The sequence below is a fragment of the Colias eurytheme genome, chromosome 11 (genome assembly GCF_061535395.1).
Source record: "Colias eurytheme isolate Ceu_HAF_F1 chromosome 11, ilColEury1 Martin Lab GWU primary, whole genome shotgun sequence".
Taxonomy (NCBI): Eukaryota; Metazoa; Arthropoda; class Insecta; order Lepidoptera; family Pieridae; genus Colias; species Colias eurytheme.
Window position 1 is genome coordinate 8,901,363 of NC_142990.1, and position 20,475 is coordinate 8,921,837.

General features: G+C 33.2%; 1 protein-coding gene across 4 annotated transcripts in view; it reads left to right on the forward strand.

The window, feature by feature from the left end:
• Positions 1 to 835: 835 nt before the first annotated feature.
• Positions 836 to 20,475, forward strand: part of Pkcdelta (Protein kinase C delta) — a 28,219-nt gene continuing 8,579 nt past the window's right edge. The window contains exons 1-6 of one of the 4 annotated variants that reach the window (XM_090106758.1): positions 836 to 969; positions 4,814 to 4,926; positions 6,572 to 6,773; positions 10,214 to 10,343; positions 15,635 to 15,745; positions 16,681 to 16,752. In XM_090106758.1, coding sequence (XP_089962884.1) covers positions 877 to 969; positions 4,814 to 4,926; positions 6,572 to 6,773; positions 10,214 to 10,343; positions 15,635 to 15,745; positions 16,681 to 16,752 — 721 coding nt within the window. In that variant the 5' untranslated portion in view covers positions 836 to 876. Of the gene's footprint in view, positions 970 to 4,813; positions 4,927 to 6,571; positions 6,774 to 10,213; positions 10,344 to 12,103; positions 15,426 to 15,634; positions 15,746 to 16,680; positions 16,753 to 20,475 lie in introns of those variants that run through there. The other 3 variants (XM_090106759.1, XM_090106755.1, XM_090106757.1) reach the window with 3 other exon arrangements.

The window sequence follows — 20,475 nt, forward strand, 5'->3', positions numbered from 1 at the left end:
ATAAATTTACAGATATGACAAACAAGATTACTTTAATAACGCATTTTAAGTGACTTAAATTTGTTGAATACGTATAGATATTTTAATGTTTATAATAATCATTTCATAAATAAAAGTACCTATTGAATAATTTTGTGTTCCTGTCTTCTTTTATCTTACAGGTGTAAAATGTTAAGTTCGTTGAACTTCATTAGTATAATATTTATCAATTGAGTAGTGAGATAGACAAATCTATACAATGATAATAATTAATCAATGGTTAATTACCATTCATACAAATAGGTAGTATTTATGTCTTGTACTTATATATTTAGATTTATCGTTATTTCCTATTCCTTAAAATTCAGCACCTACCAATCAATTAAAATGATTGAATTGAAAACAGTTTAATCAAGATAAAAATAAAGTTAAAATAAAACATCAGTGTAAAAGCGCCTCGTCTAATTTTAATTCAATAAACGCGTCTTTGATGTTTTCTCGCCGCAATGAGTCGAGCGAACGTTTTAAAAACACTTTCCCGATGTTCCGTCGTCTATTGTCGGAATATTTAATGCAATAAACATCGTATTCAACTAAAAATAAGTTTTCTATCGTTGATTCGTCTTCAGTATGAATTTATTTTAGTGAATTTGTATGAAACTTTTGGAGGGCGAGCGCGGTTGAGTCACGGAATCCGCAGACAATCCAGGAGCTTGCCCCTTCAGTGTTTCGTACGTCGTAAGTGCTGAAAGTCGTGTAAAAAGTTGTATCCGGCCGTGAATAGCGCGCAAGGAATTTCGTTTATAAATACTTGGTTGCGAGAGGAGCGCGGTGTGCGGACGCGGTTCGACCGTAGTGCGTGTGCGACGTTGACAGCGGCGGCATGCGCGGCCGCCGATGATATTCACGGGCGGGGGTGCGCGCCGCCGCACCTCGCCCGCGCCGCCGCGCCCTCGCCCTCCCGCCTACCAGCGCCTCAATGTAGACAATGTAAGTGGACAGTCTTGGTTTGCGGATGCTACGATGTATCTCTGAATAAAATCTCTTGCTCACCTGCCTGTACTAAATGTTAGCCAAGAAGCAATACCTAACGTAGAAAAGTACCTACAACCCGTTTACTAATACATGAAGTAAACAAACAAAAAAGTCTCAATAATCCTTCCGCGATTCAAAGTATAAAGTATTTTGATTTTCACAGTTTTAATCTTGGTTAAACGTTTCCCATGCCTATGTGCTTTCGATAAATCGACAATCGTGTCTCGATATAAAATAGTAATTCCCAAACTGAGGTCAATATAAATAGATTGCAGATGTTCAATTCCTGTTGTTTTCAACAATGAACGTATTCATCCGATATCCGGTATTCAGTCTTATTTATTTAGGTACTAAGTAGGAATGTGTTGCTCTACGTTACGTTTTTTTTAATATTCATATTCATTCATAATTTATTTAATTAGATACCTATAGATAAAAATGAAATATAATCTCTATAGTTATATAAAATGAATCCCTATTTCCCTTGGTCACGACATCACATGTGAACAGCTGAATCGATTTTGATAATTCTTATTTTGATGTGTTCTTTATCGTTGGGAGAAGGATCTTATGAAAGAAAACCTCAAGAAACTTGCGTAAAAAATGAAGGAAATTCGAAAACATAACGGGTTTGACTATTTGCGCGAAGGCGGATAACGTCTGTCGGGTCAGCTTGTAAGTAATTTAGAGTGACCAAGAAACCTTTCTTAAATACCTAGTTATATGTATTTATTAAGAACAGCTATGCATAGTTCCTAAGCATAGCTGTTCATTCACAAAATATTCTTCATCAAAAGGGTAAGTTTAGATTAATTAAGATGGGAAGATAACATTTAGTAATCACAGACTGAAAAATATTTGGGATAATGCTTCCGGAATCCGGACGAAAACATTTTAAATAAAATTCAAACAGAAATTTTCAAGATAAAAATTTCTATAAAATTAAATCGATTGCACATAAAAAAACAACCTGCATGCATGCCAATAGTTATTGAAAAACACTTGTATACAAACTTGGTCCTATAATTTAAAGACTTCACAAAGCTTAGCGTTGATAAATCACTGAAAATTTCTTGCACGCAACATCATATAACAAATAACAAGATGAGATCACAGTAGTCTCTAGGTTTTTTTATATAGTTAAAGTTGCTGTGAAGTTATTATAAACACATTCATTCATTTTATCATAGCCAGCTGTCGGACGCTGTAATTTGTAACTGAATAAATCTAATTGTAACCCTTGTTTGATAAATGAAGTTGCAAATGTATGTACTTAGTAACTTTTTAAAAGACATCGCTTTATATGAAAGCATGCCTAGAATTGCATATTCTGTACTGAATTCCAATTTTTTTCGAATTTTGATTATTTACAAACATTTTTAAAATTTGAACCCTATTTTTGTTATTAGAGCAAGTAAAAACCTCCAGGCAACGTCATAAGATTAACTAGCCACTTCTTTGAGAAGTTTTGAGTTTGTGCGAAAGAAAGTAAAATAAATGGAAGTATGTATTTGAAATGTTATTACTACATTGCAAAGTGTGTGTTTCTGATTACAATACCTATGTTAGATTTTAGAGGTAGGTACTTAGGTATATCATAGTTGTGTAATGAATGATTTACTATTCATCCAAAACTAAACTTACATTTTTATTTATGAAAGAAGCATGAGAATTTTCCGATATTTTCCAAGGTAAAGCAAACGCAGAACGTATATGTATATCTATACTCCGTGACTGATATTCAACAGGATTAAATCTGGTGAAATGTAAAACGTTCAAATAAGAACGAAGGTTGAGTGGCGTAGTATCGAGTAAATGCATGGGTATAAATAGAGAGCACTAACCGTGCACGCCAAACGTTTGATGTTACTACACACGATGTGGTAGACCTTTTATTCCTTGTTGTGCACAAACTGTGTAATGAGGAACACATAAGGAAAAAGGAACACGTAGGTATGTAGTGAAAGTAGTACCAATTAGAAAATTAAATGTTAAATGCGAATGTAGCTTAATAAGCAAAAAGGGAACGGCAATTTGAAAAAGTAATTGTTATAATAAAATAAAGATGTATTCCATGTGTAAAACCATGTAAACTAATGTTTTAGCGTAGTAATATATTATAGACTTTCTTACTAGGCATTTAGGTTGTTACAGATACAATCGAAAAAAACTGGGATTCGAAGATGTAGAGATTACAAGGGCAAATTATAGGTATTAAAGGGCACACGTTGAAACCGTAACACGAAAATTAATTATCAATAAATAAGTGTGAAATAAAAAAGTACATACCTACCCTACCCCTAGGCTAATAGAGACAAATAGAATTCCGTTCGTATACCTAACGTAATTGGTTATCGTATCATGTTGTTTAAATATGTTAGAACGCCTTTTTGTGGATATATGCCTTTAGATAGGTATGCCTATAAAAATGTAGAACAAAACAGCTGATAAATAACTTAATTTTTTATTCATAGTTAGTTGCAGTGATGCGACTGCAGGTACCCTCCTATGATTTTTTAATCTAAACTACGAAGAATGTGTGAGTTAAATAATATTTAATAATATATATTTTACCCTGAAAGTTTAAAATAAATCGTGTATGCTGTAGTGGATATATAAATTATTTTAGGATGGTAATGGTAATCTAAAACTTGTCGTTATTCCTAAATATAAGTTATTTCTTTTATTTTATTTTAACTAACACTAATTAGTAGGCTCGAGTCCTTATTAAGTAGACTCGAGTCCTAGCAGAAAGTCTCGATCGAACTTAACTTTCAAAAATTTCTCCCATTTTAAAAGCTATGTTTTTTTTTCGTTGGCCGTTGTGAGGCGTTACCTGACTACGCCAATGCTTCTACCACTACTTTATGTTTCAACATATACATAGTACAACTAAAACAGAACAGTACGTCGCGTAGTAGTTAAAATTCATGAATGACTAAATTATTGCTGATGAATCATATTGCCAATCTCTCTAATGAGACGACTTCGAGCAATGATACAAACATGCGTCGATATTGGCTCTACGTTGCCCAAGAAAATCGTTTTCACGATCGGATACATGCCAAAAAATCTTCAAAAAAGACCTTGAACGGTACGAACTTGCGGTTTTACAGCAGCATATTACCCGCTTTAGTAGCTTTAGCTACAGGGCGCTAAAATAATAAAAAACAATAAACATGGTGTAAAGTATAGAAACGGTTTGCGGCACCCTAGTTCGATTGGCGATGTGTCAAGATATTTGGGAACCTCATTGATGTCGTTTTTGTTTCGGGTATGTTTACTAATAATAATGTTTTTGTTATCAATTATCATGTTGTTCATGCAAGCGCCCGGGCATGTGCAAGTGAGAAGAGTTTGGTGAAAATTGCAAATTGCTTTGTAGCTTTAAGAATGCAATGCAAAAAATATAAATAAGAAACTACATGTATTTTCTGTATTATCTGAACGATATTTTATTGATTTATATTTAATAAATATATTTGTTAAGATGGATATAAAACCTGAACCTTTTGAAACAAAAAATAAAACAAAATTATAAACATGAAATTCCTGACTGAAAATGAATCTATTTAATTGATTAGGTAGCAGTTAGCATCGAACTTATATTTACGCAACGGTTTGTAACAGAACAAAAAGATCAAAACCGGGGCAAACAGATGCAGAGAATGCAGAGAATAAAAACATGCACATAAATGATTAATCGGTTAATCAGTAAGTTTATTTAGATCGGTTGTATGTCAATACTAATCTATGATGATTCTCTAAATAAAAGGTGTTTGCTTGTACATATTTCCAGTGGGCGTCGGGTGGCCGGAACCGCGCGAGGCCTGGCGAAGTCGGCAGCGGAGATGTGCGCTGTTCCCGCGGCAAGCGCATCACGCAACGACGCGGCGCTATCAAACATCATAAGTATGTTATTATATATGTTACGGCTAAAGGTAGGTGAGAACATAAACTTAAGATTAGCCGGCTAAACTTAGGTTTATTTTCGACGAGGTGTTAATGTTAGTTTGTTCTATCTTTAGCCGGCTAAACTTAAGTGTAACCGCAGGCCCGTGGCTAAAAATGTCGGGGTGGGTAGATTTGGTTACTATAATACATGTAAGGAACAGGGCGAGTGTTTTCTGGCACTTCGCCGGCTGCTGCCGCAGCACGCTCGCTGCGCTCGCTCGGCTCGTGCGGGTCTTAAGAGTTCTAACCTAACCTAACCTAGCCACCAGCTTTCTGCCCTGAGTCGGGGTGGGTAGATTTGGTTACTATAATACATGTAAGGAACAGGGCGAGTGTTTTCTGGCACTGTGCGGGCCCCTCAAGCCCTCCACCGGCCCGGCGCTAACCAAATCTACCCACCCCGACATTTTTAGCCACGGGCCTGCGGTTACACTTAAGTTTAGCCGGCTAAAGATAGAACAAACTAACATTAACACCTCGTCGAAAATAAACCTAAGTTTAGCCGGCTAATCTTAAGTTTATGTTCTCACCTACCTTTAGCCGTGACATATATACAAAAATATGATAAAAAAATGTGTGCGTGTAACTACTAGTGTACACACGTAAGAAGTGAAACTTTTTTATGACCTTATTTTAAAAAAAATAATTTACTATAAGTATGCAACTTTACAGAAATACGTCGTCGAATCACGCGTAGTAGGGATAAGAAAAAGATGGCGCGTAACGGAAAAATGTTACACTAAATTTTTTTCCAACCCCGATAAAGAAGTTTCACTTCAATAATATAGTGTTTAAAAATAATGAGGCTTATGTAACTAAATAAAAAATTGTCAGATGCATGGCGGCAGTCATCAAGCTGAATCTGCTATTTGATTGAATGACTGACTGGTTAATTAAATCTACTATTTGCCTGAATGACTAGCGCGTTCATTGAATGCTAGTCATTCAATCAAATAGCAAATTCAACCAGATGACTGCTACATGTATATTATTATTTTTAGGGATTAGTAGCAAACTATGTATGAATTAGTGATCACAATGAGCCCATTCTAGAGCTCGCATTACGCATATAATGGGGTTTAACTTAATATTAAATATTAAATAGGTTAAGAAATTCTCGAAGTAATATTACCACTAGCAAATCTTTAAAATCGAATGCTCGCAGTTACCTTGTAAATTCTAATTTGAGTTTAGTTTTCAGATTAACATATATGTATTTCACGTATGGATATTAAGCGCTGCACTAATAAAAGCACGAGTTAAAATAATTCCTTCGAACAAAACTGAGAACACTCGCATTATGAAGCGAAACCAATGCTTCCATAGACATAAAATATTATACCTATGTGGTTGTTGCTCGTGTTTACGATTATTCCTTGGTTTCTACATGGTTTCTACTCATATATTTTTAGGTTTAATCTCGGATTTATAGTTTTTTTAACATTCACGTTTTGGCTCAATCCCGTTCTATTTTCCTTCTGTAGATTATCGCGTTTCTTTACGGATTTTATAGCATTTTAGCCTATGTTAATGAGGAATTCGCTAGTTTATTAGATACTTAATCGGAATTTCGTTACTAATATATTTTTATCTATCTTTGCAGGGTCCACGAAGTTCAGGGGCATCGTTTCGTCGCGAAGTTTTTCAGGCAGCCGACGTTCTGCGCGTTCTGCAAAGAGTTCCTGTGGGGTTTCGGCAAGCAGGGCTACCGGTGCGTCGCCTGCCAGACGGCTGTGCACAAGCGGTGCCATGACAAACTGCTCGGCAAATGTCCTGGCTCGACCGCACAATCTGATGCTACTGTGGTACATATTTACTTTATCGATGCGAAAATGGACTAATGGAAAAAAATAGATAATTATATTATGGTGTTTGTTATTATTGATAGGGTAAAAATATCGGGATATTCTATGATTAAATATAATAAATTCTAAATTAACGTAGCTGTAACCGTATAATAATGTGTGTTGATTCGGTTCTTGATTTGCAATTGTCGACTGCAAAAAAAGAATATTAGGTATATTAATCGATTAATATAAGGCATATATTTTCATATTATATAGTTACCCTAATCAACAGATTATAAATCAAAATTTGTATATAATGTCATTTGTGCAAGCAGGTTATTAGCGCTACGTACGTTATGTAGAGCCTCTACGAATGTAGAGTCTAGTGTCTACATCCGTAATCTGTGTACAATTCGTTGAAAATAATATACTAAGCTAAAAGGTATCCTAGTAATTTATACCTGTTATACGTACCTATTCGTACCTATTATTATTAAGTTGATTTATCTGAAGTTTTCGATGTTTTATCAAAAACTGGATAATAAAGGTGTAAAATGTACTTACGAGACTTTCGAACAACTTGTTCAAGTTGTTCGAAAGTCTCTGTAAATAATTTAAGAAAGGAGATTGAAGATTGACATATGCTGATATGCATAGATTTTATTACATACTTAATATTGCAAGTGTTATATTTTATTTTCATTAGGTTACTATGCAGCCAACATCAGCACAGTGTTTCCTTTCCAATAATAGAATTAATGGGTCAATCAATTTTTAAAGGTCCCGATCATAATTTTCTCGTATTTTTTTTTTTTACTTAATTTTCAGCATTTTACTATTTCATTTAGAAGATAATTCTTCGTAGATTAAGATTATATAAGCAGCAGTGCAGTTGATTTAATACATTTGTGGATTTACCTTCACGAACCGATCTATTCACGGGAAATAATGTCCTTTGGACAACTTACACAATAGTACTTTTTTAAATGTTAAATTCCCTTAAGAATTAAAACAAATTCTTCTAATATTAAATAATAAATAATATTTTGATATTTGTTCTATTTACACCCAAAATACGAAATATTTTTATTAAAATTGAAACGAATGATGTCTTTTGAACAACCAAATAATGTTTCATATATAAAAAAGTTTCAGTAAAGCGGAAATAGTGATATTTTTTACAAAAAAACTATTAAGGCGAGGTTGTTACGTATCGCATTATTGATTTTACTTAATTAAAATGAACTGATTCTCGATATAACTGAATGAATGAAGTATAATGTGATTTTCATATGGGGACATCTTAGTTGTAGTAGTAGCGTCTTGATTTTTGAAATGTTAAAATTACAATTAAACTAGACATAAAATCGCGTAATAAAAATGTGTTCCCGAAACAGCCGAGTAATAAACAAAACATGAACTATTTAACTGTTAAAGTATAAGTTTTATATAATTATTGTCCTAGGTACAACCAAATTGTCCATGGTACAACCACTTTGGTTGGCCCAGTGACTGGTTGTCCGCGGGACATTTTTAACGTTTTGAGCCGCCAAGCAAATACTATTGTTATTTTATATATTAATCTCAGCTCACACTAAATTATAGACGAAAGCGCATCTCGTGTAGTATAATTGATAACAATGCATCAAGTACTTATGCTTTAATCACAGTTGTCTGACGGACTGACAATAAAGCCACCCCACACTCACCAACATCGCTTGGACGACTGTTGCCGTGATTTTATACAAATCAAAATGGCGTTTGAGCCCGACAGTTAATTGTTGTGTTTAGCTTGTTGTTTAGGAATCTACCGCGCCATTTGTGTTTTGTTTCCATAACTAAATTACGGTTGTCTGTGAGACCTGTGCCATGTAGATGATTTATGGGGACAAAAGTAAAATGCCTGAAAAACGTATTATATCCAATAAAAAAAAAAATATTTGTATGTTTTTATGTCAATAATCATGAACTGAATCAAGAAGTCTATTTGGTATTTATGGTCGTGATAGTATGTGTTCGTGATGCGAAGTTTGTTTATGCATAGTAGCTTGGGGACAAATGTGATAGTACTGGAAAATTGCATTTAGTCTCTGGACAACCATGAAACTACGCACAAATTAATAAAGCAAGTAAAATATTGTTCACAATAATGTTAGAAAATATTAAGAGGAATATAATTAAAACCAATTTAACTCTTTCTGATTTCATGTTTATTAATTATCGTTCAGGGACATGATGCGTGTACCGTCGGACCATTAAAAGTTGATCGACCCTAATAATTTTTAGTTCTTTAGCAGAAACAATAAAAAATCTAATTCTTAGTCAATCTCTATTTATAGTGAGTGAAAATATGTGAAATATTTGTTCATATTGCAAAGGCGTCACTTGAAGATAATTGTCAATAGTTTTTTACCTAATTCAAAAAGGTTTTGAATTCCACCGTATACCTTTATTGTTACCTACGTACATACGTGTGTTTGCGGATGTGTTGTATCAATTAACCGATTTTGACGAAGAAAAATAATTTATTTTATGGTGCGTAAAACAAATAAAACAGCTGTTAGTTAAAATGAAGCATCGATTTCGACACCAATTACTTTTTTGCTTTTTGAAGGCGGTTTATATGAGTGAAAGCTAGCCAAGTAAGAACTTATAAAGAAACAAAAAATAAACGGGTTTATTTCAATTGCGAATGTATGTGATTGTAATTATGTGATGAACAGTGTATTTTGGGGACACAAATCCCGTTTATCAAATCACATACCTATTTCATTTTTATAATTATCTTTGGTAACTTAAGGTTGGAGATAAAATCGCAATCATAGAAATCTATATGAATTATAGTTAGTTTATTTTACTTTCTATTTTATTTTTCGTTTCATAAACCATACGTCGTGAATCATCATAATAATTCATGCAAGGGGCTGAAAAAAATATAGAGGTACATACGTAAATAATGTATAATGTATTTATTTTAAAAAATTATGGCATATTTCATAAAAAAACCTATGCCAATTCTTAGTAGAAATACAAACAATAATATTGTTCTATCTCTATTTTATTTTACAGGATATAACAAATATCCTTAATTATGTTCTGTTTGTCTATTATTTAGATTTTCTTTTATAGATGTGTACTTTCTATAAGTATGTCGCATAGTTATTACGACGTCAACAAACCAATTGGTAAAAAGTGCTTATTTATATAGCCAAATATTCTAATTCAACTTATTTAAAAATATTTACATGTACACATCATTTGTCTAAGCAAGTACATACATAGCGCCTGCCTGTGTACGTAGCTCAGAGCCCTATGAATGTAGAGCCTACATCTGTACTCTATCATCTCTACAATTCGTTGAAAGTAATAATAAGAGACATGTTGGAGACAATACAAATCCTACTAATCCATACATGCTATGCTAATATAATTGTACGTACAGAAGTTCTTTGTTCCAGTACCTGAGAGAAAGATTTAAAGTGGACGTCCCACATAGATTCCGTCCTTATCAGTTTATGTCTCCAACATTCTGCGATCATTGTGGAGCACTTCTATACGGATTCTTCAAGCAAGGACTTAAATGTGAAGGTAATTATTTCTGTCTATACATATATTATAATTTATAAAGTTTGTATGTTAGTTTGTGACGTTGAAGAGGGTAATCTCGGGATCGACTGAAGCGATTTTAAAAATCATTTTACCTAACCTATATTATATTTCATTGCTATCCCTGGTCAACCTGGGTGGAACAGGGACGAGTGGCTAGTATATTATTATAAAAATGAACCTAGAAATTTTTTCTAAGTAAATAAATTGAGCTATTACTGATTTTGCGACCACAGTTTTGCAAAGGGATAATAATGGCTGACCTGCATTATTCATTTTGATTTTAATGAATGAGAACAATATACAGCTGATTTACAATAAAATATTATTAAACTACGTTATTGTAATATGACTATCTCTGTCGAAACTATAGGTATATTGTGCTATAGGTTATAAAAATATATGATGCTGTCTAAATGTAGAATGTGAGAAGTGGGCAATAATAATAATTAGAACAAAACAGAAGTCAGAACTCCCTCTACGAACTTCCACAAATAAAGACTGACGAAAACTTATATTTCCACAATTTTATATTGCAAATACTTCCTACTCAATTTGCTGTTTTTTTTAAACCCTTTTTCATGTACTTTAATTGTGTTTTATTTGAAATTTATCTTTAAATCTTATCGTGCCTAATGTTTTGCATTGCTTTAGCTTTGGCGACATTCATTTATTCATATAATTGTTCAAGAAATCATAGAGCTTTCGATAATTATTCTATGGAAATTCAACATTTATCTTGCATGCATGCATCGTGAATCGAGATTACATGTTCTTTGTCGTATAGTATTAGTTTAATATTATATTATCTGTGTCTGCGGTATTATGATTATGATTATGTTGGATAAGACTAACAATTATGTGTGGTATGATTTTACGATCTTCAACACATTTAGGTGGACGCATACATAAGCGTTTTATCTTTATGTTAAAAAGTCTGGGAGTAAAGAAAATAAAAAATATGGTGTGATTTTGGTGAAAATATTACGTTAAAAACATTGCCTATAAAAAACTAAACATGGAATTAATTGTCTCAAAGGAAAAAGTAAAATATTTCAAAATATGTTTAAAAATTTTCATGGGTAAAAAATGTATATGACGGTATGACGATTTGTGTCACAGATTTTAAAAAGTTTTAGATGCTTTAGTTTAGTCTTTCTACATAATAGTGCTACGAAAACGCTACGTCACTTTTATTAGGTACTTTATTGTAAGGTATTACGATTATAAACTACTGGAGGTCCACCCCGGCTTCGCCCGTGGTACATATTTCGCAATAAAAGGTAGCCTATGTCCTTTCTCGGGTATCAAAATATCTCCATACCAAATTTCATGCAAATTGGTTCAGTAGTTTAGGTGTGATTGAGTAACAGACAGACAAACAGAGTTACTTTCGCATTTATAATATAAGTACGGATTTTAATGTAAGAGACACAACGATTGTTATGTAATTTGGAAACATTAACCATTAAATAATACACTGTACCTAATACAAAATTATTTTTGCACAAATTAAAAATATTTATAAATGACACCTCATGAATCATACAAACAATGTACCAAATAATTGAGGTACATACATATTATTTTCGTAAAAATTCTATTATTGTCATGAAAACGTCATCCATCAATCACCTGGGCCGTGCCGCGGTATTGTTGGGTGGGCGGATCGCACCTGATGCGCAGGCGTCGCGCCGAGAGCTGTCCCGCGCCAGTCTGCGTCGCGCGCTCGAGCCGAATCACCGAGCCCGCGCGCTCGGATTTCCCGCGATAAAATGCCGCTCTTTTCGGAACACATCTCAAACATGTATTACAGTGGTACTCCGTCATATAGTTCTCCCTACAGTTATAGCGGATCGCCGTATGGATCTTCGTACAGTGCATCATACTTGAACTCCGGGGGGAATTATTCAAACCATTCTTCACTTAGTCCTTATACGAGAACCTTGTCATCGCGTTATTTATTAGGAAGTGGCAGGACATATTCGCCTATATTAAGTACAATCTCAGAAAAAGGGACATCGAGTCCTGTTAGAATAAACAGTCCTAGAAGGACTCCCTTAACAAGTAGGACTTATATACATAGTTATACTTCTAGGCCTGTCAATATAAACACTGCGGATATTGATGTGTCACGTGAAAAATATCGCAATAAATCTAGGAGTGCAAATATAAGGACGGAATCACAACGGCTAAGCTCTCCAATAAACACTGAAAAAGAATCGTCGTCTTACGTTGCTGATAAGCCTGATACAGGCGTTGATTCTTCTCCAGGCACTCCTCCACAAAGATCAACAATAAAACGTGACCGCCCTGTCATAAGATTACACACAGTAAAGAGAAAAGATAGAGATTCGCCTCGAAAACCTATTGATACTTCAACCGTTGTAAATTCTTCAGACGAAACCACAGATAAAGACAAACTTGAGCCATTGAAATGGCGAGAAAGGTTAGCTGATGATTTAGCTTTTAAAAATAAAAAAGAAAAGAAAACTATCGGAGAGAAGTTAGTTGAAAAATTTACTCTCAAAGATAAAGATGATAATGATGTGGAAAATAATGCAATGGATATCTCAAAAGACAATATCACTGATATTGATCTTCCAGCTTCAGTACAAATTAGTGCCAACGACACACCAAATGATAATATGAAATTGGGTAGACGTTGTTCTATGGAATTATTAGCGGCGCAAGCTACACTATTGGATTCTTTAATAAGGAGAGAGAATTTAAGTACTGCTACTTTAGATTTAAGTAAAATTGGCACCGAAAATATTGAAGAAAAAATAAACAAGGCAATAGATAACAAAAAGAGAAAATTTATCCATCAACCAAACCCACTTACAACCACCAAGTCAGACCATTCTTTACTATCTCAACGTAGTTCAAAAAGAAAGAGTTTAAGAAAGTCGACATCTGGTGAAAATATTCGAAAACTGGACTGTATATCGGAAACTCTCCCATTACCTATCACTGAAAACGTTATAAAAAGCGACGAAAGCAAGTCTTTAACTCAAAACAAAATTAAAAAAACAAAATTGAAACAGAAAATTACAACCAGTGTAGAAATTTCGCCACCATCTAGTCCTTTAAAGTTTGTTGTTGAAAATGTTACTGTAGAAGAAAAACCTGTTCCAAAAAAGAAAGATATTATATTCAGTGCTGTGATAGAAGATGTTAATGTAAATATCAAACCCAAAAAAGCTACTTCAAATGCAGTTGATACAGGGCATCGAAAAAGTGTAAAAATAAAATTGAAATCTGATCAGAATAATGAAACTTCAGACATTATCGCATCACCTGAGCCAGACGATGGTAACTTTTGGGGTAAAATAGGAAAACGAGAAACGGTCTATTTAACGAATAGAAAAAAGGATCTGGATAAAGCAAAAGAAGAAAAAAAGCGATCATTTTGTTGGTTCCCTGAAGACAATGAAAGTGAATTAAAGGATAGGAGTGATAATATCATTTCCAGTCAGAGCGATAGTCAACTAAATATTAAAACTAAAAATGAAAATCACGATCTTTTAAACAAAGCAGAAGGTAAAAAACCCTATACGTGCAAAATTCAGGAAGATCAACAATTAGTGGAAGAGATCCCTATCGTAGAAAATATTGATGCAAAGATTAGTGAAACTAAGAATATGGCAAATCCTGAAGAACAACAAATAATAATGAATCAAACAAATGCAAATGCAAAGGAGTTTGAAATAAAGGATCGAGAAATAAAGAATAATTGTGATTCAATTAATGATTCAGTATTAAATATTAATGAACCTTCAGATCTGCCACAAACCAAAGGAGAAATACCAGAAAATGACACTAAAAAAATAAAAATTGTTAAAAAATCTCCGGGTACTAAAGAAAGTATAGATAAAAAAAGTCCTGAAAAAAGTATTTCAAGTTTACCTAATAAAGGGGGGAATGATAAAAATGATATGAAAAAGAAAGATATAAAAAACAAATCTTTACCTAAAAGTGACAAATTTTTACCAAAATCGACATCGGCACCAACAATACCCAGTAAAAATAAAAATGATATCTCGACCCTTAAGGTCGAAAAAACTGATTCTGCTAAGGAAAATGGAAAAAAAGGAAAAGATCTAACAATTAATCATGATTTAATCCAATCTACTCCGGAAAAAAAAGTAGATACACATATCAAAAAAGAAGAGTCCCCAAAAGAAGATATGAAGAATGATCAAAACATACAAAATAGTTCCAATACAACACAGGAAATTATTGAAGTTGCTAAGATTGAACCTAAAACTATATCTGATGAAGTTAAAAATATAAAGGACCATTCGGCCTTAAAAGTTGAAAAGTCTGATCCTGTATTACAAAATGAGTTACTCTATAAGGGATCTGATAATATCACCAATAAATGTGAAAAGGATAGTGAAATACCCCCAAACATTACACATAATACAAGCAATATAGAGGTAATAACAACACTTCCTGAAAATAGTACAAATGAAAACAATTCAACAAACGAATATAAAACAAATGAGGTAGATTTACTTCCTTTAAATGATAATACACTTGAAGAAACAAAAGAATTGCGAACAGAGGAGAATGAAAGTATTAGCACTAAAAATAAAGATAATGATTTATCAAATAACAGTATAAAACAAAAAGACATTCCGCATATTAACCCTGAGTTAAGATTATCACAAAAAGAGAAAACTGATAACATTAAGACTGATATAAAAAAAGAGAAAGAAAATAAACGTGAAAGTGTTAAAAGACCTATTCCAAATGCCGGTATTAATTTATTCCATCCTAAAAAGCCCGTTAAAGATGTTCCTGCTCCAAAACCGCTTATAGCGACACCGCGACCGCTTCAAAAGAAACTTCCTCAAGTAATTCGTTCAAGTAGTTCCTCAGAAACATCATCTTCTGAAGATTCTTCTGATGAAGATGAAGACGATTCTAGCGAAAGCTCAAATGACTTTTATGAGTGTGAAAATAACGCTGACGGTAGAACTTCGACCGGTTCAAACGATTCAGGATTCGATTCATCGGCGCCTACGTCTCCATCCGGATTCAGTTATGCCAGAAAAGGTAAAGAAATGTACTTTTCAATTCATAATCTATCACACACACATTAAATATTGACGTCAACTCGTAGAATATCAGCCCATAAATGTAAATAAATTCGCAACACAAAATGCCTAAACGCACGATTGCTTATGCATGGCCTGGCCTCGAAGCTCTGTCGTAGCAAATGGTTACGCATTTCCCGTGGTAGCAAAGTAAACCCTTTGTTATAGACTGCGATGTAAATTGTCATCGAAAATGTGAAAAATTGACGGCGAATTTGTGTGGAGTCAATCAGCGGCTATTAGTAGAGGCTTTGGCGTCGCGAACGGCATCAAAAAGAGGTGGGTTTGTATAATTTGTTTTATAAATTTTGATCGAGTAGGTATTTGAATTTAGCTCATATAAAGCGTTACATTTCCTCTTGTAATGTAGGTACATTTGTTTTTGTTGTTAAATGTTAGCGTGGGTGTACACGAAACCAGATTCTGGATTCAAGCCAATCATTTGCTCACCTGTACACGATTATTACCACCGATAGATGTGGTAATTAACAAACAATTATAATATAATTTAAGAATTATTATAATATAAAGAATTTATAATTGCCTATGTGTAGAGGGCGATGATACCTACAAGCTTATGTAGGACGCATAAAGTATAAAATATAAAATAAAGCTAATATAATTATTTTCAAAATAAAAAAAAATTGTGGACTTGAGCAAATTAATACATATTTCATTTTATCTATTTTTAAGAAGAAACAAAGAGTTAATAAGATTAACTTTGCAATTTTTTATTATAAAAATAATAATATATTAACTACCAATAGATAATATATACCTACAGTAGAATTTCAATTCTTCTTCCATTCAATCGGAAAGTTTGCTACCCATCCAGAACTTTTATGACGTTATTTTTGGCCAGACGTCAAACGTACTGTATTTTTATCATCCAAATAGCCTACTGTACATTGCCAATGTTTAAACTTTGTTATTAAGCCGTTATTTGCAAATTTTCATAAAAAAAGCAATGGAATGTACATTATATGTACAAAATAAAATAACGTTGGAATAAAAAGTAATTTTTTTTTTATCTTCTTAGAAAATCACGAAAATAATAAAAAGCTCTAGGCTGTGTATATTATATAGCATTTAAAAAGGATCAAACTTTATCAATAAGGATACATTTTTTTATTAATTTAGTTATAGCCCCCTGTATATTTATGAACATGTGCCGATCGAACGCATGCAGTCGTTTTTACCGAAACTATGTACAGGTGCGGACCACCCCAGCACGTCCACAAATGCAGTACAAAATAATAACTCCGACATCGTCCAACAAGAGCTCGGTGAGCTATTTTATCATACTAGAAATTTAAAATATCTACTTTCCTCTATTTCTTTAAATTTCAATATACTAATATGTACATAAAGATAAATGCTTATGGCGCTACTAACTTCACAATCAACATTAGATTTGCACATAAGATAACTAATTAATTGACACTTAATGCTGCGCTGACGACCATTCTCTAAGGTGAGTTGTATTTCTTACTTCTTTTATTCAAACTTTGATTATGTAATAAGCTTATACGTAATATTTTATTTCGGTTTACAAAAGCTTCTAAATTCTATTTTAAGATAAACTCATAGTGCGTAATAAATTCATGCTTCCTGACACGATTGGCAAAAAACGAATAGTATTTTGAATCGTCTATAAATAATACTGAAAGCTCTTCAGGACTTTCCCAATCTGCAAATCGTAGCCTGGATTGGCTCGCAGGATTTCTATATTTATTTAGGAATATATTTGTATTAGGTATGTGTTTGTTTATTTCTGGGAAGGGGAATTAATGGCATTACTAAGGTGCTTCTTTCGTTAATTTTATTGAATCAGATACCTACTAACATAAAATTGAAGAAAATTGCAAAAACAAAAATGACTGAACTTTTTATATTAGGTAACTACTTGTTTTATGCTACCGGACAAGATATTAAAAATCTAATTATCTTCCGAAAAACAATTCCAGAGACAACACAGTCAGTAAAAAAGGAAAATAAACTAAATTTTTTTGCATAAAACTTTTTGGCTAACACTTCTGACTCAATTTCAAACGCACACTTAATAAACACGGAAAAATACGGAGTAGCCGTTCTGAGAAGTAAATAAATATTTTCGCGAAATTGTTTCCTGATGTACCCACATTGAGATGACCCGGTCAAACATCTTTTGTGTTGGCTACAGTTTATTAGCTCTCGTGAAATGTTCTGGATGTGAAGTATGACGCAACGACGGCTCTCCGTCTCGGTTGCAATAATAATATTTTATCTTTCTTTGAAGTATCTTTGGTTTTGCTTCTTGTATTCATAAATGTGTTAGCTCAGTAAATGTAAACATGATTTATTTAATGTCTTTTAGTAGAAGGATTTCAATAAAGCTTAGACACTTAGGCCCGTCCTCAATAACGTAATGGCACCGAATTCCGACCACTGATTGATACGGCTAAATGAATCCTTTAAAAGATAAATTAAATACTCTAGATGTCATAAGAAAAAATGATATTATGAAAGATTACGAACTTATATTTTAAAATATGCACATAATTGTATTTCATAATGGCTTTTTATTACTTAAAAGTTAAATTTGGATTTTAACTGTCACGACTGGAAATTAACTGAAAGCACCATTTTCCGACCGACTGAGTACAAATACACGTGTTTCCGACCACTGAGTAGCTAGATTCCGACCAGCCAAATATTTTCTACTAAAATCAACTTTATGACAATAGAAATACAATGGAAATTCGTAAAAACCCGTTTCGTCTTTTCACTGCATCACGCGTGGACCGATTTCGATAATTCTTTTTTTATTATATTACTTGAAGTACGAGGATGGTTCTTATGGAGAGATATTTTAAATATGTACCACGGGCGAAGCCGGGGCGGACCGCTAGTTTTAAATAATATTTGAGCATTTATTATAATAACAAAAACTAGCTCTATGTTAGACTGTAGTAGTTCACTGGTCATCCACACTAATTTAGAATGTCACATTGACTACTTTGCCCAATTCTAAAATCCATTTCACCAAAAGTATTATTTCAGCTAATGAGAATACTTCAGCCTCTTTTTTATCACTCATGATGATGACCTGAAATAAACGCATGCAATTTCACTCAAGCACAGCGCAAGCAAAAGCAACCCAGTTGGACGGAAACAGGGAAATAAATCGCACCTAGATTCCGACCAAACCTACATTTGCGTAATAAAGCCTCTAAACCGAAATTGATATTCATTTTTAGTTCATTTCTATTTCATATGTACACTTATAAAGATCTCACAATTTCGTAGTTATGCAATTATGTGTCATAAACGTAAAATATAGGGTTTTTAAACCAGACCGGTCTTTGTAAATGAATAACTAACAAAAAAATCAAAAAAGAGTGTCAGTTAAAACGAATATTACAAATAATCCATTAAAGTTAGTATTGGTCGCATACAGGTGTTGTATGTAAGCATAGCGTTTAGAATAAATAACTTAATACGAAACCTCCACAAAACAACATGCATAATAGAAAATTACCTTCTTTTAAAAAGTGCGAAATTCCTTTTACCGACCGATTCGGTCGGATTTCGGAATGTTGTTATTTTGACAAGCTCCTCATTCCGTCCATAATTATTTGTCCAAAAAAACCTATAAAAACACGCTATCTTGGCATGTATATTTTAAGATTAATAATTTAAAACACCAATAAAACGTTTAAAGTAAATTAACCACAAACTTACCAGAGTATTTAGCGTAAAAATCCAAATGTTTATTTTCACCGTTTTATGTATTTTTCGCATTCAATCCAATACAAACTACACCCTCGCCTAGCTTTTCTTGGATTGACGAAATGTCGGTTAAAATTTGAAACCCAATTTTGGACAGATGACGTACGATAAGTGATTGGATCGAAAGCCTTCAGTTTCACGAATGTCGCGCGTATTTTAAACGTTTTAGGGCCGATTTTTCAATGCTTGGATAAAACTTATCCGTCCAATAAAGTATCACACAATAATATTAAAATGTCACGTAAACTGTCAAATACGGGCAATTAGAATACGTTTTTAAAATGGCAGTTTTATACATTATTCGACGAATAAGTTTTATCCAAGCATTGAAAAATCGGCCCTTATCAAATAAAAATCAAAATGGTCGGATAGAGGAGGCTAGTCGGAAACCGGTGCCGTTACGTTATTAGATAATATTAGTGACATTCGGCCTACTAATAAATAATAACGGGCTTGTTATTCGTACCTATTCCAATTATTATTATAAAATTTAGATAGGGTTGTGGAAATAAATCGTGAACCAACTAAATTATACCTACAGTAAATGAACTGAACCAAACAACATGTTATAATTGCACGCAAAAAAATGGGCTCTACATTTTGTTGAATGTGCCAATTTCAATATGTTTCACGTGACAGACAATGAACAGTTTTTAATAATAAAGCACTCGCGTCTCGCAGTTGTTTCCAAACGTATTCCCAACGTAGTAACAACATACCTCTATAAATAAGCAATGGAGAGATTTATTCAGATATAAAGCGAATGTGTGTTCTGTGATCGATTTATTACTCATTATTTATTTCCATTCGTATCGACCGAGTTCGTCGAAAAACTGAAGACGTCTATGAACTGCGTCTTAAAAAGAAAAGAAAATTACCCAAATCTCAAATGTTTTTACCGCAATACGCAAGAGCGGTATTACCTAGAAATTACTTAGAAATATCAATATCTCAACGAGCGATTACAGATGCATATGGTGCATATAATGTCTTGCCAAAATGTACGAACTTTGTTTCGTAATGATTTATTCTCAGAATAATCATAATAACAAAGAATAATCGAAATAAATTTTATATGAGATTATGCACCTATCATATTTTATTTATGCCGCATTAATTTAATACCACATTTTGAAGGAACAGTCAATAAAAATATGCATTGAACGTTCTTTGTGTTACATTTTTTCAATTTTGGCAGCTTCACGCGTCATATAAACGGCGCGAAAACATAAACTTTT